We start from the raw sequence: 26,258 nt of genomic DNA on the forward strand, positions 1-26,258 counted from the left end.
TGGTTGCCTTCCTGAATCTGTGACTCTAGGTGGCTGATATTGATTTCCAGATTCTTCTCCCACTCATCCCTCATGCGTTGTCGATCCTCAGGGTCTTCGTTGGGGGGACGGTTGGAGTCAACGACACTGAGGAGAGCCTTCTTGGTGCGGTAGATAGCCAACTCATCTGCTGCTACCTTCAGTGCCTGCAAGTTGACATCATAAACCTTGACAACACATAGCTGGTGCAAGCAATCAAGAGGATAAGGGTACCTAAGCATTCATATTATTATATAACGTGGTTGACTCACAAGGTCGTGTGTGAGCCTATGGTATTTGATGCGCGGAACCTTGCCCTGTGCGAGAACTGGCACGTGTGGGGACCGGGCCGCTTGGAGACGGCGTTCGCATTGCGTTATCTACTGGAGTCGAAGCAAGGTGAAAGACTAGATCAGTGCAAAGAGGCTCCGCAGAAAGGAGGGTCATGTTTCATGGCCTTTGTAGCAAACCCCTTGTCCCTCAGCATTCCACCGGCTACATTCGAGGCCTGGCTCAGGGACAGTGGGCACCTGGAGGTCCTTGACAAGTGCGCCATTGACCCTTCCCGGTCATCAAGTGGCGGGGTACTGTCATCCATTTTGGGGTTTGCGGTGAACCCCTTTGGCAACCTCACTGTGCAGGATTTGTGCAGACAGCCTGTTCCGTGGACAGGGGAGTTCTGGGACTGTGGACATGGCCTGGTAGAAAGCTATGGCTGGCCTCTCACTGGCACCCAATTGAAGCTGCGCATGGGGGAGAATATGAAGAGATATATGGGAAACTACCTTCGGCTTTTCCTATTGATCCTTTCTTGCTTCATGTAAGTAATCTTTCTCCCACTGTTTAATGGCTATTACCCATTTTTTCTTCAAACATATGTCTACTACCTTCGCCAAGGCATGGAACTTACTACACCTGAGACACATCGTGGTAGATGTGTGCATGGCCAGAACCTAGACATGTCGTGGTCATGTATGCATGGTCAGCACTTGACACATCATTATAGACGTATGCCACATTATGATAGATTATTTACTCGCTCGACACTTCTCAACAAACAGCTTGCTAAGTCATGATGATGGCATTCATTACATGTGAGACACATCATGGGTGGATTGGACGCATCGTGGTAGAGGCATGTATGGACACATGCATGTATGGTTAATGGAGACACATCATGGTGGATTTATGTATCGTTGGCACTAGACACATAATGGTGGATATGTGTATGGCTAGTGCTAACACTTCATGATAGATATATGTTTTATGTAGGGTCAGCACTATGGTTGGCACTAGACACATAATGGTGAATGCATCTTTAGTCTTGGTACCATGAGGTGTTAGTGTTAGATGCCTCATGGCAAATATATGTATGGCTTGCAGTAAACTCATAATGGTTACAGTAGTGGTCTTGTTACCAACCATATTCTCCAAAACAAGTGATTTTTGAATTGATCCAAAAAAAATATAGCCAACTTTTTTGATTTAGGGGATAAAAGGTTATCTATAAGGAAGACTTTGAAGAGAGTTTTTTTCTTGCAATGCAAGAATGCATGTGCAAGAAAAGGTTGTAAGGTGAGATGCCATTTTGTAAAGGGCGAGGAGTGTAGGGGTTGGGGGAGCCACTTAAGACAACACAATCAGAAAAGGCATCAAGGACATTCTGATAGAGGAGTAATATATGTGAAGAAAGTCTCACCTGGGTTGATGTGGGTGATAGTCAGCAAATTGATACTAGGCCAAGAGTACACTCTTGGGTCTGATCTTTTGAGCTTCTATTGTGTTGGTATGTTGTAATGCTAGGCAGAGTGGTACCTCTCGTGGTGTGTATTGTCTTTCAAGTCAGAAAACTTGCATCAGTCATGTTGCATTACTTGCTCTGATAACCTTATTCTTCTCACAAACATAATAACAGGAAATGGCTGTTCCCCAGTCACCCCTTTTTTTTTTGGCTGTTTTCTAATCTCCGTTCGAGACATCTCCCACTAATTTTCCCGAACATGTTTCAATTTTCTCCATATTTCTTCTCATCCAATTTATGATCTACCTCAATTTCTGCTCTATTTCTCTCATTTTTTTTCCAATTTTACTTTTCATTTTAGCTGTTTACATCCCATAGTTTCAGTCTATTCTGTTACGCAGACATCAACAGTTCCCATTCCTGTTTCATGTGATAATCCTCACAAATAAATGGTCAGCCTGGTCAGCAAGGTCCTCAACCAGAAAATGGAGTGCCCGATAGATATGCACACGTGAGTTTGGGTCAAGGCTGGGAGGTGAATCGAGTTTATGTATACAAGAGGAGCTACAAGCAATCTACCAGATTTAGGGTTTAATCAGATGGCTTGCTTGTTAGAAGTGAGTTGAGGTTTAATTGGAGCTGTCAAAATGACCTTGCAAATTAAAAGGCCATGGCTTTTATTAAGCCTTATTATAAGGGCTTCTTTGCATTGGGGGTGCAGGATCTCCAATTCCAAGAATTTCTCCATATTTGAGAAAAGCCCCAAATCTTCCAAGTTGTAGAAGCTTTAATTTTAATGTAGAGGGTTGACTTTCGAAGAGCCCCAAAGGTTTATGCAGATGCACAGGCTTCAATTTGGCCTAAATGTTTGAAAAGTCCTAAATCCTTGTAAAAGCAAGAACTGTAATTGCACGAGTTTTACCATGTGTGAAAACCTGATGCTGATGGCGAGTATGTTGAAGGACAAATCCAGCACAAAACGAAAAGGTAGCACTGAGAAGGAAGTGACAATGGCGGTTAACACAAGTGAACTTGTTTGAAGCACGCTTAACTTGGCCCTAATACCATGTTAGAATCCATGGTGCCAGGATGATACTTTTGCAAGGATAGATAAGTCTTTTTAGGCTCGGGAGTCAAGGCGGAGGACCTCAAATCTCACAAACTAAGAGCTAAAAAAGTAAAACCCCATAACTTCGTTGATGTAGTAGCCCCAATTTGATATAGGAAGCTCCACATTGAAAAAGCCCCAAATTTTGGAGGATGCAAGAGCTTCAATTTGGTAACTGTCTCCATTTTAAAAAAGAGCCTTAAACTTTGATGAGTGAGAGTGCTTAAACAGATGATGGTTACTGTTGCATGCACGGAAGCCTAGTTGTATCGATCCATGGCCGTAAGCGTGATTAAGAACAAGATGCTGATTTAAACATAATTAAGATAGAGGAGAGAGACGAAGAGAGAGATTTTCTGTATTTAATATTGTACAAAAAGGTTACCGATGGATGTACATGGCTTGGGCCCTTGGTCACCCCCAAAGGGTTAGACCTCTGGCCCTACATATGCCCCTTGGTCAGCCCCAAAGGGGTTGACCTGTGGCCCTACATATGCTTTACTGACTTATGAGAATGATTGGATGATGAATGAATTGAATGAATGACTTTATGGCATATGCTTTTATATATGTGTGGGATGCAGTCGGCTAATAGCATGCTGTTGTCAGCCTGTTGCATGGACAAAACCCTGAAAAAACACTGTTAAATGCTGTGCTTTATCTTATGGTTTTGCCCACATCTGCCGCCTAATGTATAGCTCCTAGCTGCTTGCCACACAAGGACTTGCTACTAGCGGACAAGGTATTGGCTGCCCCGACAAGCCCTTGTGCCTTCCCATGGTGATGTTGCTGATATGCTTATGCTGCTACTAATGACGACTTAAATGCTGATTTTAATTGATAATTAATTAGAGATTATGCTGTTTATGCTGAAGATTAAGCCATGGCATGGGCGTGCACGTGACATTCCCTTCTGCTAAACTTGATGATAGGGTGGACACTATTGACTTTGAACTGCTACTTTAACTGACTTTGACCTTAACTGATATTTTTGTTTGAACACCTTCACTCTTGATCTCCACGTCCAAGTCTTGCTGAAGAATTAAGCATCTATTCCATTGTTGTCTCCATGCTTGCTTTTCCCTTACCCTTAACACAGCGGTGGGTCACCTGTCGTAAACTGATCATCCTTGTTGTTAGGCCTTTGGAACTGATCTGAGAGCTTAATGATGTACTGGTTATCCGTACATACCCTTAGGGAATGCTTCCTATGGCTTTGCCTGTTGTTGCAGACCACCCCATCTGCCACCCTGTTGCATTCTTCTGCTGGAACTGTGCACTTTCCTTGGGACTATGCTTAGTGGACTGAGCCTGAATGCTTTGATACCAATGTTGCATGCGCGGAAGCCTTGCTATATTGATCCACAACCGTAAGCTTGATTAAGAACAAGATGTTGATTTCAACATAATTAAGACAGAGGAGAGAAAAGAAGAGGGATTGGTGTCAGGTTTTCTGTATTTAATATTGTACAAAAAGGTTACTGATAGATGTACATGGCTTGGGCCCTTGGTCAGCCCCAAAGGGGTTGACCTTTGGCCCTACATATGCTTTACTAACTTAGGAGAATGATTGGATGATGACTGAACTGAATGAAAGATTTTATGCTTTTATATATGCTTGGGATGCAGTCGGCCAGAAGCATGTTGCTGTCGACCTGTTGCATGGACAAAACCTTGAAAAAATACTGTTAAATGCTATGCTTTATCTTATGGTTCTGCCCACGCCTGCTGCCTACTGTATAGCTCCTAGCTGCTTGCCACACAAGGACCTGTTGCTAGCCGACAGGCCCTTATGCCTTCCCATGATTTGATGATGAAGATAATGATGCTGATGATGCTCCAGATAATGTTGCTATTGTTGATGATGCTTATGTTGCTACTGATGACTTAAATGCTGACTTTAACTGATAATTAAATAGGGATTATACTGTTCATGCTGAAGATTAAGCCATGGCATGGACGTGCATGTAACAGTTACCGTATGTTTGGAAAGCACCAAAGCTGATGATGATGTGTCATGTTGTAGCTACTCATGGATGACGATTTGCTATTGTTGCTGATGTTATGGCCAAGTGATTGTCACGTGCATCCCCTACTTGGATGCCACGTGGACATATCTATACAGCAGGTGCAGGACCGGACCTAGAGTGGTAACTGGTACCTTGTGAGCCCCAATCCCAGTCGAGTCAGCTAGGGTTCCACTCTACGCATCCAGGGTCAGGTGTATAGGTTCCGCACATGGAGCATTGCCAGTCCGGATAGTGAGTCACCCTCTGGAATGATGTAAAGGTGTACCGGGCTCTGCCTGGGACACTGGTCGTAGGATTAGATGTCGTGACTCGTGTGGCATACCTATTTGGGTATGTGGGCCAGTAGGCAAGGGGGCAGCACTGTGGGCCACCCCATTTGGGCTCATTGGCCTTGCGTACTTATAGGGAAGCCTTTAGGGCCACCCTAGGGGCCAAAGAGCCCCCATGGCCAAGCCCAACAGCCCATGAAGGGCTGGGCATGCTGTTGGCGAGGCCTGGAGGGCCTAGGGAGGCTGTCCTGTGGTTCTGGGATTGATCCAGGTAATAGCCGACTGGTCCTGCTGCTCCCTGTCTCTCTCTCTAGCTGGCCGACTTCACACGTGTGGTGGCCGACTGGGATTTATGCAAGTCGGGTGTCCTTCAGGTGCTATTGGTTGTCCTTGCTATAGGCCGACTGGATCATAGGGGCCATATAAAATGGCCCCTTACCCCCACACATGTATTCAGTTCGTGGGATTTTCTTTTGTATATATAGCAGAGTTACACGCCTCTCTCTCTCTCCTTCTCTATTGCTGTATTTTTCTGCAGTGCACTTGCTCGTGTTCTCAGATTTTGTCTTCATCTTCGCTGCAGATTCTGACATGGTATTAGAGCTTTAGGCTCCTGATAGATCTTGGGAACTGTTTGAGCAAGAGGGGGGCTGTTGTGTTGCTGATTGGTGGACTGTTTTGGACTGTTCGGTAAGAGGAGAAGCAAGAGGAAGGCGGGTTGATTTGCTGGACAGCCACTTGCAGGTTTAAGTTCTTTTTTTTTTCCACCCACCCACTCTTTTTCAGTTACACCCCTGGAATGGTAGATTTACTTGAGATGGTTGAGAAGCATGTGAAGATCTCGACACTCCCCACGTTCCCAGTGGACCGTCAGTTGGACGGGAACAACTACGGCATATGGAAGGTAATGATGGAATCTGTTTTGGAGTCGTATGACCTTGCTGATTTCATTGTTGTTGGGGTTCCACGGCTGTAGTTAGAGGAAGGGGAGTTGCCCTCGATTCGGAAGGAACGCGAGGCACATGCACAATTATGGGATCATGTCAATGCCAGGGTCCTTTCTTTCATTTTCCTCAACTGCACACCGCAGGTAATCAATCATATCAAGCATATGACGCTGGCCAGAGGTATATGGCATGTGATTATTTTTTGCTTTTGTACATAGCCTCTTGTATATGTTTTATGCACGACCACCCTTTGATTTCGAGGTCAGTCAGTCTAAGATTGCACATCATTCATGCATAGCATCTAGACCATTGCAGGAACCCCAGATATCACCCAGTATTTATCAGGATATTTACTAGGATTTTTTCTGGTATTTTTTTCAACATTTTCAGCATTTTATACACATTTATGCATTATTCATTGGACATGAGCAGTCGGCCAGGCCAGCTTAGTAGCCAGCCGACTGGCTCATTCAGCCCATATAAATAGAGCCTTTGCATAATTGCTTTCTCATTCATTCATATTCAGCCAAGGAGCATTCAGGTGCTTAGCATCTTCAGCACAAGGAGCAAAGCAATTGCAGTTTTCAGCCTCCTCATCTCAGCCTTTTCCTCCTACAGCAGTAGGCGCCTCAACGCATGAGCATTCAGCCATCTTGCATCAGTAAAACGCAACAGTTCAGCATTCAGCCTTCAGTCTACCTTGCGTTTTCTGCATCCATACAGTTTTCAGCATTCATTCATTCATCGTTTTGCTCTAGCCTCTTGGTGAAAGGTAAAACGCAGCATTCACATTCATTTACAACATTCATACTCAGTGTAGAACAGTCCCAAACAGCCCCTCGCTCAGCCCTAGCTTTACATCCCTCCCTCATTCCATTGGGAAGAGTGCATAGGCTCGAGATTGGACATCTTTGGTGCTTCTACAGTAGTGTACAGTCCAGCCCAACACTTGGTCTTCAGAGGTCTTGCGTTTGGCTTATCGTCAGTCACACCGCCAATCTCTTTAAAGATAATAAAGCAAATACTATCGATAACGGGATAGGGGACCTTTAGTGGGTAATTCGGGACCCCATATGGTGTACAGTTCTCATCTCTCTCTCTCTCATCTCTCTCTAAAGTTTGAAGTCTTAAAGCAGATGGCTGAACACGCGAAGCTCAGGATATAGAAGATGGTGTGAGCATTTGTGTGATAGGATCCTCCAATACGAATACTTCCACTGCATGTTACATTGGTATCAGATTCAGCTTGTCCGCACACACCGTATCCTAGCGTGAGGGCATCCTTGGATGGTTAGATTGTGTTCCGGCACGACCACCGACTTCAGCATCATGTCTACATAGGAGAGTACCCATCAGCCGGAAGAAGTCTCCCCCGAAGGAGACCTTGCTCTTCCGACTAGAGCAGTCACCATAGCTCTTCTCAGAGCTCAGAACTAGCTGCTCATGGAGCGTCTCCAACTCTTGGAGGCAGCATCAGTACGTCCTCCTCCGCCTCCAGCAGCCTCCGACTACATCTTTCTCTTCTTTCAGATGGAACAACAAAGGAGAGAAGACGAGGCCCGAAGGAGAGAAGAAAAAGCAAAAGCAAAAGCTAGAAAGCAACAAGAAAAAGTAGAAAGACGGGACTATGAGGAAGATCGACGAAGATCGGCGTCAGGCTGAACTCGCCACTCGGGAGCACCACCGAGAGCTCGATCGAGAACGTATGTTACTCGAGCACCAAAGGGAAAAGGAGGCCATTCATCTTAGATACCAGCACCTCTCTTCAGCATCCCCCGCCTCATGTGCCACCAGCCAACAGTCCGAATCATCAACTACCATCATTCGCAGTCAACCAAATTTCAGTAAGTATGATGGTAAGTGTGATCATTTAGTAGTTAATCAGTTTATTCATCAATTTACTGCTCATTTTTCATTGGCTAGGATCACAGATCCTCAGGATAGAGTCCACGTAGCGGCTCCTCATCTTACCGGTGAGGCAGTCACTTGGTGGCAGCATTGGTCTAATCTTTATACAGAGCAGACCACAGGTGTCACAGCTTTTGGCTGGGATACCTTTGTCCATGACCTGAAGACCAGATTCCTCTCTCCCCAGTACATGACCAGTTTGGCAGATGAGTTCTATGGACTCAGACAGAACGGATCCCCAGTGCTTCAGTTTTTCGGAAAGGTTATCACTTTAGCACAGCAGTTAGAGCTATCTGCGTAGGCCAAGATGGAGCAATTCATTCGTGCATTGGATCCTAACATTCGGTTCACAGTTCGTGACTTTGAACCCAGTACATATGACCGCGCTCTGACTCTCACTCAGAATGAAGAAATGAAGATGAACGGAGGCAAGCCCAAGTAGTCATCCCAGTCCTATACCAAACCCCAACAGCAACAATCCACTGCACAGATTTCATTGTCTCGCCTTTGTTGGGGTGTGACATGATCTTAGGAATTCAGTGGTTCCGTTAGTATGAGCCTATTCCCGATTGGAGGCAGGACACTTTTACTATCTGTAGAGGTTTTCTTGACCTTGTCATGATTCGTGGGGATAGAAGCATTCTTGGTATTCCATCGATTTCGCATCTCCAATCCTGACGAGCTATCTGCAAGGGAGCAGAAGGAGCACTACTTTATGTTTGTGCTCAAACAACCTCTATCTCATCGGTAGCATCCATCTCATCCTCAGTCCCTCAGTTAGCAGACCTCTTGTCTAGACATCAGGACATAATGCTCAGGGACGGTCTCCCACCCAGTCTCCCACCCTCTCGCCATGAGGACCATCATATTGATTTGGTCCCTCGATCAGATCCTCCTAGCAGGTTTCTCTATCGTCTTTCCAAGACTTTAGAGGGCGAGTTAGAAAAACAGTTATCTGAGCTCCTCCGAGCCGGATTCATTCGGCCTTCTTCCTCACCATTTGCTGCACCCATTCTATTTGTCCAAAAGAAGGACAAGTCTGCACGCCTTTGTGTAGACTACATGGCATTAAACAAACTCACCATCAAGAATAAGTTTCCTATGCCAAGAATAGAGTACATTTTGGAGCGTTTAGATGGTGCTAAATTTTTCACTAAGATCGACCTCAAGAGTGGTTACCATCAGGTCTGCATTTTCGAAGCTGACATTCCAAAAACAGCTTTTCGGACAGAGTGTGGTCACTATGAGTTCGTAGTCATGCCTTTTGGGCTTACAAATGCACCCGTAACCTTCAATAAGATGATGTCTAGGATTTTCGCAGTCCACATTGGGAAGTGTGTTTTCATATTCTTTGATGGTATACTAGTCTTCTCAGCCACTGCGGAGTAGCACGAGAAAGATGTGGAGAAAGTTTTGAAACCTGATGTGTGAAGGAAGTTCAGTATTTGGGCTATATCATCGGTTCAAATGGGATTAGACTGGATCCATCAAAGGTTCAGGAAATCTTAGATTGGGACATTCCTAAGACCGCCCAAGAAATCCGCTCATTCGTAGGTCTTTGTCAGGCCTACAGTACCCATGTCCATCAGTTTTCCAGCCTTGCAGCACCTCTTACCGACTTACTCAAGGGGGTGAAGACTCGCAAACAGAAAGTCTCAGTTACAAGCAAGGCACTTCATGCATTCCGTGCACTCCAGAAAGCTGCCTCAGAAGCGCATGTATTAAAGTTAGCATCTTGGGATGAACCTTATGAGGTCATTATCGATGCAAGCAATGTAGCCATAGGCGCACTTTTCCAGCAGGACAATAGACTCATGGCATACTACAGTAGAAAGTTGGATGTCGTCGAAAAGAATTATTCGGTATATGACAAAGAGCTTTTGGGTTTGATCACAGTGCTCAAACATTGAAAGCCTTTTCTTTATGGACAGGTTTTCACAGTAAAAACAGACCACCAAGCATTTAAGTGGCTTCAAACTATGCCAAGTGCCCAGTGGAGTGATCGGCAAGCCAGGTGGAGTCAACTCTTCCAACAGTTTGGAGGAATGATTGAATACATCCCTGGTAAGCATAACCCAGTAGCACATGCTCTTAGTCGAAAGGCCAGCATCCAGGCGGTCCATGAATCTACCATTCTCGAAATCACGGGGAAGGATTTAGATAGCATGAAAGACCAATATGTGGACTCCCCTGAGTTTGGTACTCAGTACAGTTTGGCCTTCAATTCTGAGCCAGGTCATTATTCAGTACAGAACAGTTGGTTGTTCTTCAAGAACCGCCTCTGTGTCATTCGAGAAAAGCGATCAGCTCTTCTCCATGATGCCCATGACTCCTTAGTATCAACATAATCCTCGAGAAATTAGAACGGTCCTTTTATTGGCCAAAGATGAGGCGTGATGTCTATTCACATGTTCAAACTTGTAAGATTTGTCGAAAAGTAAAGGTTCCACATACAAAGAAGGCTGGTTTACTTCAACCTTTGTCTATTCCCGACGGACCTTTCATCGATATATCTATGGACTTTGTAGGGCCTCTATCAGCATCCATCGGATCCCGTAACACTCAGTGTTTCACCATTGTGGATCGCTTTAGTAAATTCTACATGCTCATCCCATGCAAGCATACCGCCACAGCCGAGAACGTAGCTCGTCTGTTTCTCAAGCATTGGTACCCAATTTGTGGTTTGCCTAGCACCATTACATCAGATAGAGATTCCAAGTTTACCTCACATTTTTGGAGGGCATTATTTGAAAACTTCGGAACTAAGTTGCATTTGTCTAGTGTATTCCATCTACAGACAGACGGCCAAATAGAAATTGGACCAGAAGTGTTTGATGTTTCAGATGAACAGCAGCCAAACGTGGTAGACGAAGCAGAAGTCATCGAGCTTGAGCAGATCCTTCTTCATCGTTGGAAGCATGGTTCCGATCGACGGATACATTAGTTCTATACGAAGTTTTGAGATCGAGGTACCCACGAAGTCGTATGGCTAGACGAGGAGTTCTTTCAAGAGTATCCCCAGCTGTTGGCGGACTACTTGGAAGCCATGAACCTGCCGCCAAGCCAAGTAGGCTGGAATGTCACATGCGCTCTGCACTGTAGTGCATGGTGACAAGCTGGCTCATCATCATTAGTGCAACATTGTACAGTATTAGTTCCATTTAGGATGATATTTCTCGTACGCCATGACCCCATTGTAATCCTCAATCCACGATAAGTCAGGCACGAGCTACGTAGGTCATTATCAGCCATAGCAAGTCAGTCAGTCAGTCTAAGTCCCTTAACCCACTTAAAGAGACGCATTCATGCATATACAGTCCGTAGAAACCTTTAGGGTTTGCATCAGAAAGCATCCTGCATATTGCACATCATTCATGCATAGCATCTAGACCATTGCAAGAACCCCAGATATCATCCAGTATTTATCAAGATATTTACTAGGATTTTTTTGGGTAATTTTCTCAGCATTTTCAACATTTTATACACATTTATGCATTATTCATTGGACATGAGTAGTCAGCCAGCTCACTAGTCAGCCGACTGGCTCATTCAGCCCATATAAATAGAGCCTTTGCATAATCACTTTCTCATTCATTCATATTCAGCCAAGGAGCATTTAGGCGCTTAGGATCTTCAGCACAAGGAGCAAAGCAATTGCAGTTTTCAGCCTCCTCATCTCAGCGTTTTCCTCCTGCAGCAGTAGGCGCCTCAACGCATGAGCATTCAGCCATCTTGCATCAGTAAAATGCAGCAGTTCAGCATTCAGCCTTAAGTCCACCTTGCGTTTTCTGCATCCATACAGTTTTCAGCATTCATTCATTCATCGTTTTGCTCCAGCCTCTTGGTGAAGGTAAAACGCAGCATTCACATTCATTTACAACATTCATACTCAGTGTAGAACAGTCCCAAACAGCCGCTCTCTCAACCCTAGCTTTGCATCCCTCCCTCATTCCATTGGGAAGAGTGCATAGGCTTGAGATTGGACATCTTTGGTGCTTCTATAGTAGTGTAGAGTTCAGCCCAACACTTGGTCTTCAGAGGTCTTGCGTTTGGCTTATCGTCAGTCACACCGTCAGTCTCTTTAAAGATAATAAAGCAAAGACTATCTCGGTAACGGGATAGGGGGGCCTTCAATGGGTAATTTGGGACCCCATACGGTGTACGGTTCTCATCTCTCTCTAAATTTTGAAGTCTTAAAGTGGATTGCTAAACTCGCGAAACTCAGGATACAGAAGACGGTGTGAGCATTTGTGTGACAGGATCCTCCAATATGAATGCTTCTGCTGCATGTTACAATAGTTCCCAATGGCAGAGGGGGGAAGCATTCCTCCCAGGTGTTGTATGTTCCATCACTTGGTTTTCATTTGTTGTCAGTGCATCACGTTTGTGAGACTGGCGTACGGGTGGAGTTTGATGAGCATTTTGTTGCTCTCCGGGACAAGGCAACATGCCAGGTAGTTTGGAAAGGCGGAGTGGAGAATGGAGTTTACAAACTTTCAGCACTCTCTCTCCCAGGTCCTCAGTTTTGTGATGAGTGGTAGTTTGGTAATGGCCACGTAACTGTGGATACGCTGTAGGTGCAGGCTTTCCCGGACCAGATGGTGGATGGCTTGCCAGTTGATGGCAGCAGTTGGCAGGAACTTTCCAGTATTGATGTTGGTAGTTCTTGTGTTTATTAGTCAGAGGAAACTTTACAGGTAACCTATACTTTGATGTCACGTAGCATTCGGGACAAAGAAATTCCTGTAGTTGAGACAGCTCTTTCCACGGGACTTATTGGAAAGCCAGGCAGGTGGCAGTTGATTCCTTGCAGAAGGAGGTGGATGTTGCACAATCTGTATATTTACACTAGGGCCTCTGTTGTGGGTGTGCCCGCCCGATTTAGGTGTTTTCTCATCCCCCCCCCCCCCCCCCCCCCACTCTCCATATTTTTTCCCTATTTTTTCTCTCCATTCCACCTACTACTCCACCCTTCCTCTTGGCTGCCCCACACTCTTTGTTCCACCTTGAGGCTTGGCTGCCCCACACTCTTCCTACCTCCTCTTGGCCCCTCCTCTTGGGCCTTGGCCCCTTCTCTTGGCAAGTTGGCTGCCCCACAGTGACAAGCCACGCTACTAACTACCCACACTACCCTCTTGCCACTTGGGCCGGCACTTGAGCAGGTAAAGTTTAAACAAGGCTCTACATTTTGATGCAATGAACATTGGAATTTGGAGATTCATTAAAGTAAGCCTAAACTAGCATACTCTAAGCCTTAAGGTTATCTAGTCTTTAGAGCATAATATAGTTGTGTCATTTTATGTCATATGCTGACATGCCATATGACGTGGCGTTCCCCGACGTTCCTGATCCGCTCCCGTCCCCGCTGCTGTTCCAGCATCCGACATTCCCGGAACGTTCCCGTTCCGCGGTAACTATGGATTTATGCAAGTCGGGTGTCCTTCAGGTGCTGTCGGCTGTCCTTGCTACAGGCCGACTGGATCATAGGGGCCATATAAAATGGCCCCTTGCCCCCACACATGTTGTATTCAGTTCCCGGGATTTTCTTGTGTATATATAGCAGAGTTACACGCCTCTCTCTCTCTCTCTCTCTCCTTCTCTATTGCTGTATTTTTCTGCAGTGCACTTGCTCGTGTTCTCAGATTTTGTCTTCATCTCCGCTGCATATTCTGACAAGCCAATGACCTGGAGTTGCTGCAAAGGGGCTTTGACATCTTGGAACTCAATAGTTGACGAGTGCATGTGCTTGATCTGCCCAGCAAAGTAAGTCCGACTCCAATTCTTTAACTTCTAACCTCTGCTTTGATGTAACTTTTTTTGTGTGTGGCAATATTTGAAAGGAGATTCCGACATCAAACTTACACCTCCCATTATAGTATGTTCCATGTAATAAACATGACACTTAAATTGATGCCTGTACCTCGTGTGAAAATGTGGATTCTCCAAGTTTGATATAGTTTGGTGGATTTGTGAGAATTGGGTTGCCACCAATACATTATGGTGGAATGCATGAGGACACGGACTAATCCCACATGCGAATGAGGGGCTTGGATGGAGCTCTATATATAGCATAGTGGGCATGGTTCTTAGGTATCTTCCCAACCCGGGTTTTGTGTGGACGTGAGGGGAGCAGCTAGCAATGGGGATTGCTGCCTTCATGTGATTGTTTGTTGTGGTCTGGTGGTAACCTTTGGGGATTCGATCATGGTATTAGAGCGCTAGGCGCTTGATCCTGGTAGAGCTGCTTGAGATCTTCCTCCAGGAGTCCAGGCGATGGTGAGAGGTGGCTCTGCTGATAGCGATGAGGATCCATTGCAAAGAGCTTGTGAAGGTTTGCAGGACTAGGGACCTCTGGGAGATGTTCATGCGAGAACATAGTAGTGCAAGGATTCTGGTTTGCTATAATGACGTCAATGAACTCCTCCTGGCGGACTATTGAGTTGACAATCTTGCAAAGAGTTGATCATGTGGCAAGGGGAGTTCACGTGCATTGTTGGAGAGGTGGTGGTAGAATTGGGTTGACACCAATGCATTACGGTGGAATGCTTGAGGACATGGAGTAATCCCACATGCGAATCGGGGGGCTTGGATGGAGCTCTATATATAGCATAGTGGGCATGGTTCTTAGGTATCTTCCCCACCCGGGTTTTGTGTGGATGTGAGGGGAGCAGCTAGCGATGGGGATTACTGCCTTCCTGTGATCGTTTGTTGTGGTCTGGTGGTAACCTTTGGGGATTCGATCAGGATTTAGGTCAAGGTTTCACACTAGTGGAAATGCAAGGTTCAAGGTTCATACTTATGGAACCTCTCACACTCACGCATCCATTAATTGAATCTTAATTTCTGTTCCATTCTTCTTTGCGTTCCTCATGCTGGCTTTTTTGTGAAGTTTGTCTAGAAGTCGAAGTGTGTTTTTTGTTGTGCTTTTGACTTGAAGAAATCAAAGTGAGAAACTGATTTTAAATTGATTCACATGTTGCAGATACAAAATGCCGGTTGCGTTGTGTGGAATAATCTTTGTCTTAGCCTTGTGGGAAGGCTTAAGGATGCTTTTCAAATACTTCAAGCTTGAGAGGGATAGCTTCTTTCATCAAGCTTTCGTTCTATTTGGCAAGATAGGTGAGTCATAATGCCTGCCAAAACTACTCTATTGAAAGCATAGTGCGGCAATACACAGGATTTTGTTGTTTGTGTTTCTGATTTGGTGCTCTGGTGTGGAAGCCCCTTTTGGTCACCTCTAAACATAAACTAATGCCTGGGGCCTCTCATATGGGCATTCCTCTTCATATTGGCCAACTCAATCACTGACACAGCCCTCCAGACTCTCTATTCACCCGCTTATGCTTAGAGAAACCCTGTAAATACACGTGTTTTTTCAAGAAATGGGAATAATGCCTGAGCATATGATGAAAGATCTGGAGTCAAGGTGTTGATCCTCCAAAGTCGTCAGGATAAATCCATTTCTTTGGCCTTGTACACACGCATGTGCACACACACACACACACAACCTTGGTTTCCATAATCTGAAGTATTGTTTTACACCTGCATGTTAGTTCTCTCGTGTATTCATTTGGATTCATGTGCACATGGTCCACTCTTAGTACCAAATGCTGTTGGGTTGCAACTACCTAGCTATGAGCAAAGTTACTTCCTTCGATCTATATTGTGAAGCCATATGGGGCTTAAAAAGATTGTGGTCGATGCATAAAGCCCCTTAACATCAAGTTCACATCTGATGTATTACCACCAGTTCCTTCCAAAGGGTGGCCCCTTCTACATCAGGCATTTGGCTTTTTCTTGGCATAGATTTGTTGCCTTTATATGTGACACATTATTATTGACAATACATACGTCATTCTTTAGTCAGGTTTTGACATTTGTGGACCTTCTTTTAGATGTGTTCTAAGCAGAGTCTGTTTTGGCATTCATTTTTGCAGTCACTGCCATTACCATGATCTACTGCAAAGTTGCTTTGGCCGTATGTTGGGCCGGTTTTTCCAGTTTTGCAGGTCAGTTCTCTCTCTCTCTCTCTCTCTCTCTCCCCCCCCTGGCGGCACGGGCACAAATGGAGAATTACTTAGTCAGTTCAGTCATTTTAACATGTTCTTTGTCCCCACATGCAGTCGTGGTCGTGCACAGCTCTTTACGGAAGATAACACCCTCTTCCAAAGGACCTTTGAAGTCAAGGCAAAAGCAGTAGCCTTTTGTCTTCCTTTTTTTTTCCATGTGATGGGAGATCCTTGTTTTAACACGGATGTAAAGCTTCCCTGTATATTAAAAGCTACCGCAAGGATTTTCAATCATTCAATGATTAAAATGAAACGAAGGCTCTTCCAATTTGGATGTTAAGTCCTTTTTTTATTTTCTGAAGCTGCTAGATAGTTTGCAGAACCACCTAGCTTACCTGGTGTTTTAGCGACAATAGACTCTCAGAGAGAGAGAGCTGGTGTTAGTTCTCTCCTGGCTCTCCTTGTGTCATTTTTAGTTGCTATGTCAAGTGACAGAATTTTGTCAGCTCTCAGTTCTCCTAAATGTATTTATAGTTGTTGCTTGGTCTGTGATTATGTATGTCTGTGCACACGTGCACTGAAGGCCAAAATAGTCATTGAAATCCAAGAAATACAATGTGAAGGCCAAAATGCCACATGCCCTGAATGCTATTGCAGTGAAGAATTGCAAATAGCAGATGCTAGAATAGCAATTTGAAGCACTAATGTGACTCATGGTTAAATGCTTCTCTTCCAAGGTGCTAAGCTCATTCTGTTGAAGAAGCAGGGCCACAGAACCTTAGCAAGCGCACTCTTTGTCAAAGGAATGGGCTTTTACTACGAAGCTAGAAAAGAATATCAGAGGAGGTAATGAACCCTCCATATATCCTTGGACTATATCCTTAAAACATGTCCACAGCTGTAGATGCCCTGGCTAATTGTGGATTTGTGGTGACTCTTTTGAACCCCAAATAGTGGATGTGGCTCCATAATTCTTGGGTCTGCAGATGCTGCAGGTCTTTGAGATGTCTTGAGATAATTTCTTGGTGGGTGGAGGTGAATCAGCGGTATTCTTGTGGGCCAAAATCGTATCTGATTAATACCAATAGTAGTCATGAAGTGTGTGCATGGTGCTGCAATTTTTACATTCGGAACTTTCGAAGGTGTGGCATGCACGTTGTCTTCTAATTTTGATGGTCTTTGTTTGGATGTTTGTGGTCTAGGACGTCCAGTTTTCTGGTGCAAATGTTGTCACACCGTTTTATTGTACTATTGGTCCTCGTCTTTTGTCTCACTACACACTCCTCACACAAGCTATCTAGCATCATGTGATTAAGAAGAATAGCAAGAGGGTTAGCAAGACCAAGTCTCGATTGCACAGTGGGAGAGTATATTGCATTATGAGAAGTATTATAAGAGAAATTGACTTACATACAAGGTCATAAGAGTTCACCACGTACATGGCTCGTAAGTGACCTATTGCTTATATAATGCTTGTTCTCAAATACATGCGTAAAGTACATTCACAACGAATTCATTCTAGTTTGTTGTCACACGCTCTTGGAGTGAGAATCACCGTAAGTATTCCATTGGACCATTGCAAAAGGCGGTCACCTAAATTATAGATATAAACATCGTTGCTTCATAGCTTGATTGTACATTCTTTTGGTGTGTTTGGCTTTGTTGTTTGACGTAAAATATTAGTGGATGTATTTGCTAATTCAAAAATGGTTTAACATTTTTGTCATCGTGATCGTGGAGAAGATGTGTGGAGAACATAGAAGTCGGTTGTCGTGGTTGAAGATACTATGAGCGAATATTCAATGGTTTTAGTTTCTTGAAAGGAAGGGGAATGTTTCTTAGTAAGAGAGTTATGATAGACAAAAGTACCTAAATGAGGTGGGGTGTTTGTAAATGATTGCAATTTACGTATATTATTGAGAGGTTTTTTATGATTTTGTTTAGTTTTTTGTACTTTTGTTTGGTTAGCAATCACAAGTAAGGTTAAAATGTTTATTGTGAGGTTAGTGGAATTCTACAGCTTGTACGTAATGGAGGAGGAGATTTGGGGTTTGGAGCCACGCAAAATTAATCATTGGAACAAGCTTAGGAATCTTTAGCTTCTTATTGAAGTAACTTGTAAGATGTTAGCTTCTTGGTTGATGCTTTTCTTGTTTGCAAGATTGTTGTCAAATGAGGATGACTTGTTCTTGCATTTTCTTTCCATTTGTTCTATCTTTTAAAGCTCATATAAGTGCTCTTACAAGTAGATGTGCAATGAAAGACATAAATTGAGTCCATAAGATTCTTGATGTATTGTTGATGCAATTGAAACCACTGGAGAGGCATCCAAGAATTGAGTTGACTTGTAGTCGACTTGCAAGGTTGAAGGTGAACTTGAGGGTGTTGGGTTGTTGTAATTAGGTATAGCTTAATGGTGTTAGAAGACAATTTGCGGGGTTTGTATCTTTGAAGGAAATCCAAGCGATGGGTCGTACCATGGATCAAGTTTTCACCCACCACCATAGTTCTCTATCTAGAGATATACATGGAAGGATGTCGATAGTGAGGCTGTGATTCCGCCGATGGGTGTAGATATGTGTTTCCACTCATGAACTAGGTGCTACAATAGTTAGCCAGTTGAAATGAAGAATGACAAGCTTAATAGCTCACTCATTCATGTGGTTTTCTGTTTATGGTTTAGGAGCTTTGCTCCTATTTGTGTGGGAGGTTCTTGTGGCCTTCTATCGTGTGAGGGAGACAGTTCTTGTGGCTTCCTTATTGGTAAGTTTTTTCACCTTGCGAGCAACATGTTCTCTTGTGTCCACCCTCTTCTTTGAGAGAGCAGGTTCTTATGTTTGTTGCAAAGCGCGGTGACTTCCAAAGGGGTTTAATGAACATTTGACTTGTGTCTCCCTTGAATGACTTTGCTGTAAGTGAGGGTGTTGAAGCTTTAAATGAAAGTGCTTCAAGGATTGATGTGCAGTCAATGAGGTTATGCATTGTATATCCTTGTTGTTTGGAGTGCAAGCAGATTCTTGTGGCTTCATTGTTTATGTAGAGGGTTTTTATGGTTTTCTTACTTTTGCTTTGGCCTTCACTTTGGTGGCTTCTTGTAATTAAAGTTAGTGGTGAGACTTTACTTTTTTTAAAAGGGAAGCTTTAGGTAAGGCTGATATGTTGGGGTTTTCAATTCTTTCAAGCTCCTTCTCTTGCAAGAGTATTGTGAAAATGCCTTTAGGAGTGTCCAAGGTGGTACTTTGCATGGATTGTTCAATTGAACACGTGTCACCTATCTAGATGCTACGAAGAATGATTTTATTCTTAAGTGTTTTTGGAATAGTCACATAGAACTTGCATTCCATGATTTCACTTATTGTGAATATAGTTTGCCTAAAATGGTCCTAGATTTCAATAGATTCTCTATTTTCATTTAGCACAACAAAATCTCTAGGGATGATTGTTGGTTGGCCCAATGATATCCAAGTTTCCCCAGGACATGATATTGTAACTAGCGTCAGAGCTAACTAACACTCTTTTTTATCCAACATTCTTATCCACTCTAAAATCTACCCGTACCTTGAGTTTTGATTTGAGAGAAAACATTAGGGTTCTTAGCTGCTTCTTCATTTTTCAGGAAATTGGTCCAGTGTGTAACTTCACTGTTGATTACATACTGGGAAAATTTACTGGAAAATCTAGCCATACCTTGAGATTTGTTCTGACAGAAAACATTGAGTTTTTTAGCTGTATCTTCATTTTTAGGGAATTGGTCCAGTGTGTAATTTTACTACATCATCATGACTCTCAACCTTGTCAAGAGTGCCTAATGTGTACAATTACATTGTAGGTTGTTTGGGACATCATAGCATAGCGGAGGCTACACTCCAACCCACACACTTTGTCAATCCGTGAATGCAACCCGGTTAGCGCATAGAGGCTATCCCGAATGGGAGAAGATTAGTTAACCATATACTAATGACTTCTAGTCCTACTCAATCCTTCTTCAACAATCAAGCAATCAATCATTAATCCCTTCTCAATCTAACATAATCAACGCATCAAGATTAGGCTACACTTAAGCACAAAAATGCAACTTATGCAAAGAATCTAACATGCAAAGAGCTATCACACAAGCCTCAACTACACATCATTTCATGCACAAGCTTCATCACATGCACTCTACCATTCACAAATCAGATTTTTAGCATCAAAACATCATTAAGAAATCTAGATTAGCAAGTGTGTAGACCATAACCTCATATCATTGAAAATGTAGAGAATAGAGAGTACAAGATTGAAGCAAGAATGGAGATGGAGAGCCTTGGGAGAGCACATGAGAAGGAGCTATGGAGCAAGCTCTCTCTATGAGCCTCTCAACCAAATGACCAAAGAGTCCCCTAGCTCTCAAATGGGGCACCTTTTATACAAAAACTCTAGAACTCCCAAAAGTTCCCATGTGGGATTATTGTCAAGCCCTCTCCCACATTCATCTACAACTTGGAACTCTTTTCAAGAGCCCTAAGTGTCTTTTTTGTTGCATCCTTGTATTGATCTTCATTCGTCATGCAACACTCCCCCCTTCCTATTTTGCGCACGTCCTCGAGCGCGGTAGTAGCAAGAGCTGCAACAAAAAAACAATGGATACAAGTAAAGTCTTTTATTGAAAAAAAGAAAAGAAAAGAAAAGAAAAACCAGCAATGATAATTTCACACGTGAGCATACAAGTACAAGGCTGATTAAAGTTTTAATGAGTACTAAAATAGGTGAGTAAAGACTAGTCCAAGTGAGACTTAAGTGGTAGATAGTGCTATGCAAAGGCAAGTGTGCTTTGTACACCGCCGGTTATGACCGCAGTCTCAATGTCCTACAAGTATGCAAGTTATTCCTAAGTGGCAAACCTACTCCTAAATATGAGCAAAGGTGCTTGGAACTCTCTTTTTTTTTTTTTTCTCTCTCTCTCTCTTTTTGCTCTTTTTATTTCTTTTTTCTTTTTTTTTTCGATGCCGCCTCACCTTCTTCTACGGCCGGCACCCTTTGCCAGCCTGCTGTGCAGCAGCTCTCCACGCTTCGACGCCTCCCACACGCGGTGCCTTCCCACGTCAACACTACTGCTTACGGCCTACACTGCCTGCAGCCCTTCTTCAGCCGCCTTATTAGCTGCTGCGCTGCCGTTTGCCAGCCTGCTCTGAGCAGCTCTCCACGCTTCGACGCCTCCCACACGCGGTGCCTTCCCACGCCAGCCACCACCGTCTGGCTGCGCCCACTGCTGCAGGCGCCCCCCAGTGCAGCACACGATGCAGACGTAAAAAACTATATAATTTTTTTAAAAAAAGCCGCCTTGGTCTCCTTTCAACCGACCGCCCACTCCAACTGCAGACTTCTCTGCGTTTTCAACTGGCCGCCCACAGCCTCTCTTGTTTTTTTTCGCTTGTGGCCAGTTTTTTTCTCTACGGTTGCCCTACAGCAACGCTGGCCGCCTTCACTGCATTTTCAACTGGCCGCCCACAGCCTCTCCAATGTATATATATAAATATATATATATAAATATATATATATAAATATAAATATATAAATATATATATATATATATTTTAAAGCCACCTCCAATGTTCTACCTCCTCGCTATAAGCCGGCCGCCCAACCGCTACAAGGTATATATATATATATATCTATTTATTTTTCTTTGCTGCGCCTCCAACGACACACCTCTTACAGCCCCTACGTCAGAAAATACAAAAACAGAAATCACTTGAACCTAATTAATGACGGGATTACTCTACCGCAATGGGGTTTTAAATTTTTTTTTTTTGCTTCTAATAAAAAAACCGAAAACACACAAGGCGCCCTTGAGATCACACACTCAATGCCCTTTGCAAACTCTACTCTAATCTACCCTAATCCACGATTTTGCAATCGATGGAGCACTTAGTAAGAAGTAATGGTTAACACCCTTCACTAACTTAGGTGTGTGTTCCCCGGCAGCGGCGCCATTGTTTGGGACATCATAGCATAGCAGAGGCTACACTCCAACCCACACACTTTGTCAATCCGTGAATGCAACCCGGTTAGCGCATAGAGGCTATCCCGAATGGGAGAAGATTAGTTAACCATATACTAATGACTTCTAGTCCTACTCAATCCTTCTTCAACAATCAAGCAATCAATCATTAATCCCTTCTCAATCTAACATAATCAACGATCAAGATTAGGCTACACTTAAGCACAAAAATGCAACTTATGCAAAGAATCTAACATGCAAAGAGCTATCACACAAGCCTCAACTACACATCATTTCATGCACAAGCTTCATCACATGCACTCTACCATTCACAAATCAGATTTTTAGCATCAAAACATCATTAAGAAATCTAGATTAGCAAGTGTGTAGACCATAACCTCATATCATTGAAAATGTAGAGAATAGAGAGTACAAGATTGAAGCAAGAATGGAGATGGAGAGCCTTGGGAGAGCACATGAGAAGGAGCTATGGAGCAAGCTCTCTCTATGAGCCTCTCAACCAAATGACCAAAGAGTCCCCTAGCTCTCAAATGGGGCACCTTTTATACAAAAACTCTAGAACTCCCAAAAGTTTCCATGTGGGATTATTGTCAAGCCCTCTCCCACATTCATCTACAACTTGGAACTCTTTTCAAGAGCCCTAAGTGTCTTTTTTGTTGCATCCTTGTATTGATCTTCATTCGTCATGCAACATAGGTCCAATGACTATCCTTACTAAGCCTTCTTTGGAGGCTTGTGAATTATTTGGAAATTCATAATTGGCATAGGAGTGCCCTTCCATATAGTTGTTTAGTCATTTCCATAGTACATGGTTAGAACTTAGGATTGTTCTAATGGAAATACAATCATCACAAGAATGAATTTAATGTAGATGTTCCATGAGGTGTAGAAACACCTTTAGCCCCAATTTGTTTAGGTCTTGCAATTGTATATGGTAAAGACATCGTCTTAGCCCCATAGAAATCTTTAGCTTCACTCTCATTTATTAATGAATGGCTTGCAATATCATTCGTCAATTCTTCCTTTGACTCTTTCTCATGGGAGTCCAAGATAACTGCAACTCTTGGAGAATTCCATGTAAGACTCTCAGCCACCCACCTTGTGCGGTCTAGGCGACACAATAAAAGCATTGTAATTTTTCTATCTACTAAACTACTTCCTTAGTAGTTTCTACCCCTTGATTAATTTTTGTTTGGGTCAAGGAAACGTGATTTATGCATGAGGTCCTAGATTTGAGGTGACATTTGTACTTGTTCCACATGAATGGAGACATTACGATGTGTCATGATCCAAATTTTTACAATTCAGTGCAATAAAGAAATACTGGCTTAGGATATGGTCAAATGTGAATTTGGATGGTAGTGTTGGCAATGTACGAAACACATTTGGTCTACCATCGAGAGGGGTCTTAGAGAGTGTTGTTAAGTGAGTTTATCCATGTTAGGATCTTTATACTACTTGAGAAAATTACCTCATGCACATATCAACAAACATAAGTGTAGACATAGGCCTTGAGCAAATCAAACACAAAAACCATATCATTAAATAATATTAAAAAACATCTAATAAAGATTGGGTTGAATCTCCCTCTCTCATGCGTGTAGCTCACTTCATGACATGAGTATTGGGATATATAGACTAGTTTGATTGGTCATTTTGGACTAAGTTGTGGTTGGCCGACATGATAGACCTACATCAGTGCCGGCTTTGAATACTAGATATAGACTGGTTTGGCAACCTTAGTTCATCATCGAGTTCATTATGTTGAAGCACTCTTGTAAGCAAGACATCCTACATCTAGAGTATGTTTAGAGATATCCATCAAGCTTCTTACCCCCCCGGAGTACATGGGTGGGCGGATGCTATCAGTTTTGCAATCAAGTTTTTACAAGCAATAATATTGGTTACTCTATCTACTTCTTTCTACAATTCAATGCTTTGCATTGTGTTGATCTAGCTTCCCCTATTGTGTATTCTTACATGGTATTAGAGTATAGAATCTAGGCAATCTTGTTTTTGGTAGTTTGCTATTTGAATGCAGATTTGGAGAGATGGCCCAAACTATAAATAATGTGATCACCCATGCATGCCCTCCACCGTTCAAATTACACTCTGTGACAATTCAAGATTAGGTCTATTCTTGATTCATTGAAGTTGTGCGAAACCACAATAGGAGTTGATATAAAGTCGGGTCCTACTCTAGTCAATAGATTCACTACAGACCATACTGTTAGATCTTGCTTTTGCTTTGGCATGGAGGCGAAGGAATCTAGATAGGCTATGTGCCATTGTCACCTTGGTGATATGAGTGAAGAGCCCATGGATAGGACCATTGTCATTTATTGTGACAACATGAGTAACATATAATTGGCTAGTAACCCTATCTATCATGCTAGACAAATCACATTGAGGTACAATATCATTTTGTGACAGTGAAGGTTCTAGGAGGTAATGTGGATTTTGTATATGTTAGTACAGAAGATCAGGTGCTCTTGATATTTTCATGAGACGAAGGAATCGGGTACAAAGAAGTTCCACAAGTTTAGGAGCTTACTTGGAGTGTAGTGTGTGGAGTTGAGCTCGAGGAGGAGTGTTGAGATATCAAGCTCAACTAGTACTATGGACATTAATGACTTGCTTGGATGATATCTTTCACAGTTATGCCACTATCTGGGTTAGTGAGAATATGGGTGATATGCGGCCAATGGTTTATAAATTGTGTGATAGAGCCACTTTGGTAAACTAGAGTTATGGCATAGTTATAGTACTAGCTCATGTAGTTGGGTCCACACTATGGATTGACCTTTGTATATTACAGTAGGAGAGTACTTTCCCTTCTAGTGTGTACTCTTATCTCTTTATGTTATACTTGTAGAGAAGAGAATATAATCGAAGAAAATTCAGCCATCCATCTCTCATGTGTGCTTGTCTACTCTTGTGTGTGTGTTTTCTAGCTCACGCTCATCCTCTCCACCACATTATTCTCATTTACTAATCGTTTTGAGATAAAATCGTGTGTGATTCCACAATCATGAGATTATAATTTCTTTGTTTTTCACTTTTCTTGCATCTTTAAAAGTGTGTGAGGAGTAAACTTTGCTTTTGTTGATCATTAGATTGCTTACCTTCTTGGTTGGATTGTTCACTCTCACCATTACCATTGTAAAACAAAAATGATTTTAGAATGCTCATGCACATGGGGGATGGGACAAGGAACATGGGGCTTATGGGAATTCAAAATGTGGTGTTAAGGCATGTGGGATTGGGACTATAAAAGGCAATAGCCCTAGGACTATTATACCCTTTTATGACCTTTATGATCTTTTGACTATTATGTCATTTCTTGGAGCTTATGCTTCTATGGCTGATTCATGGTAGTCTTCCCATGTTTAGGTGGCTACTCTCTATGCTTAGAAACATGTGTGTACTCCATGATAATGAGTGCAACCCTAGATTTCCTTAATTGCATTGGTATCAGAGCCATGGATCCCTTCATCATTACATTGGTATCAGAGCCATAGCAGTTGGAGAAACAATGTAGATCATTAATCGATCTACATACAAACGCATTTGGAGTAGGCTAAGGGTGTAGAAAATATGTACTGTAAGGAGTTCATTATTTATAAACAACTTTAAAGTAGCAAGTGAAAACAAACAAAATAGTTAACACAGAGTAGTGGCGACCACACTAGATATATTAGGAGCATACACAACCACACTAGATATATTAGGATCATACATTCGATAAATTGTAGTAGAGTAGGTCAAGATTCATACACAAACATACTAGATATATTAGAACATACTAGATAAATTGTAGTAGAGTAGGTCAAGATTCATACACAAACATACTAGATATATTAGAATCATACATAAACACACTATATATATTACGAACATAAACTTGATAAATTATAGTAGAGTAGGTCAAGATTCATATAGTTATCACACGATCCATAATTCGTGCATCATAGATGATTCATGATTCAGGATGCTTATTAAATGCTGGCACATATGTTTCAAGTTTGGTAAATTCACGGTCCCACCACAATACTTACATGAATGATTCCCCAATACATGATTCATAATACATGATTCATAATACATGTGGCATGATCCATGATTCATGATTTAGATGATTGAGGATTTTAGATATCCACGATTTACTGTTCATGATTTAGGATGCTCTTGGATCGAGTGATTGTGGATTTGGATACGACACAGAAT

General features: G+C 42.8%; 1 protein-coding gene across 1 annotated transcript; it reads left to right on the forward strand.

Annotated features, from left to right (window-relative positions):
* Positions 1-272: 272 nt before the first annotated feature.
* On the forward strand, positions 273-16,535 carry LOC147606966 (PRA1 family protein H-like). Its single transcript, XM_086791442.1, has 4 exons — positions 273-838; positions 15,004-15,140; positions 15,959-16,030; positions 16,145-16,535. Exons 1-4 carry the CDS (start codon positions 309-311, stop codon positions 16,219-16,221), a joined length of 816 nt encoding a protein of 271 aa, XP_086647568.1. The 5' UTR covers positions 273-308; the 3' UTR covers positions 16,222-16,535.
* Positions 16,536-26,258: the final 9,723 nt, after the last annotated feature.

Source organism: Cibotium barometz, chromosome 56 (assembly GCF_041138505.1).
Source record: "Cibotium barometz isolate CiBa-2024 chromosome 56, ASM4113850v1, whole genome shotgun sequence".
Classification (NCBI taxonomy): domain Eukaryota; kingdom Viridiplantae; phylum Streptophyta; class Polypodiopsida; order Cyatheales; family Cibotiaceae; genus Cibotium; species Cibotium barometz.

Coding starts and splice junctions, on each gene's coding strand:
- LOC147606966 (XM_086791442.1), top strand. CDS start 309: ATGGTATTTGATGCGCGGAACCTTGCCCTGTGCGAGAACTGGCACGTG. Junction 15,141..15,958: donor CGTTCTATTTGGCAAGATAG/GTGAGTCATAAT, acceptor TCATTTTTGCAG/TCACTGCCATTACCATGATC. Junction 16,031..16,144: donor CGGTTTTTCCAGTTTTGCAG/GTCAGTTCTCTC, acceptor CCCCACATGCAG/TCGTGGTCGTGCACAGCTCT.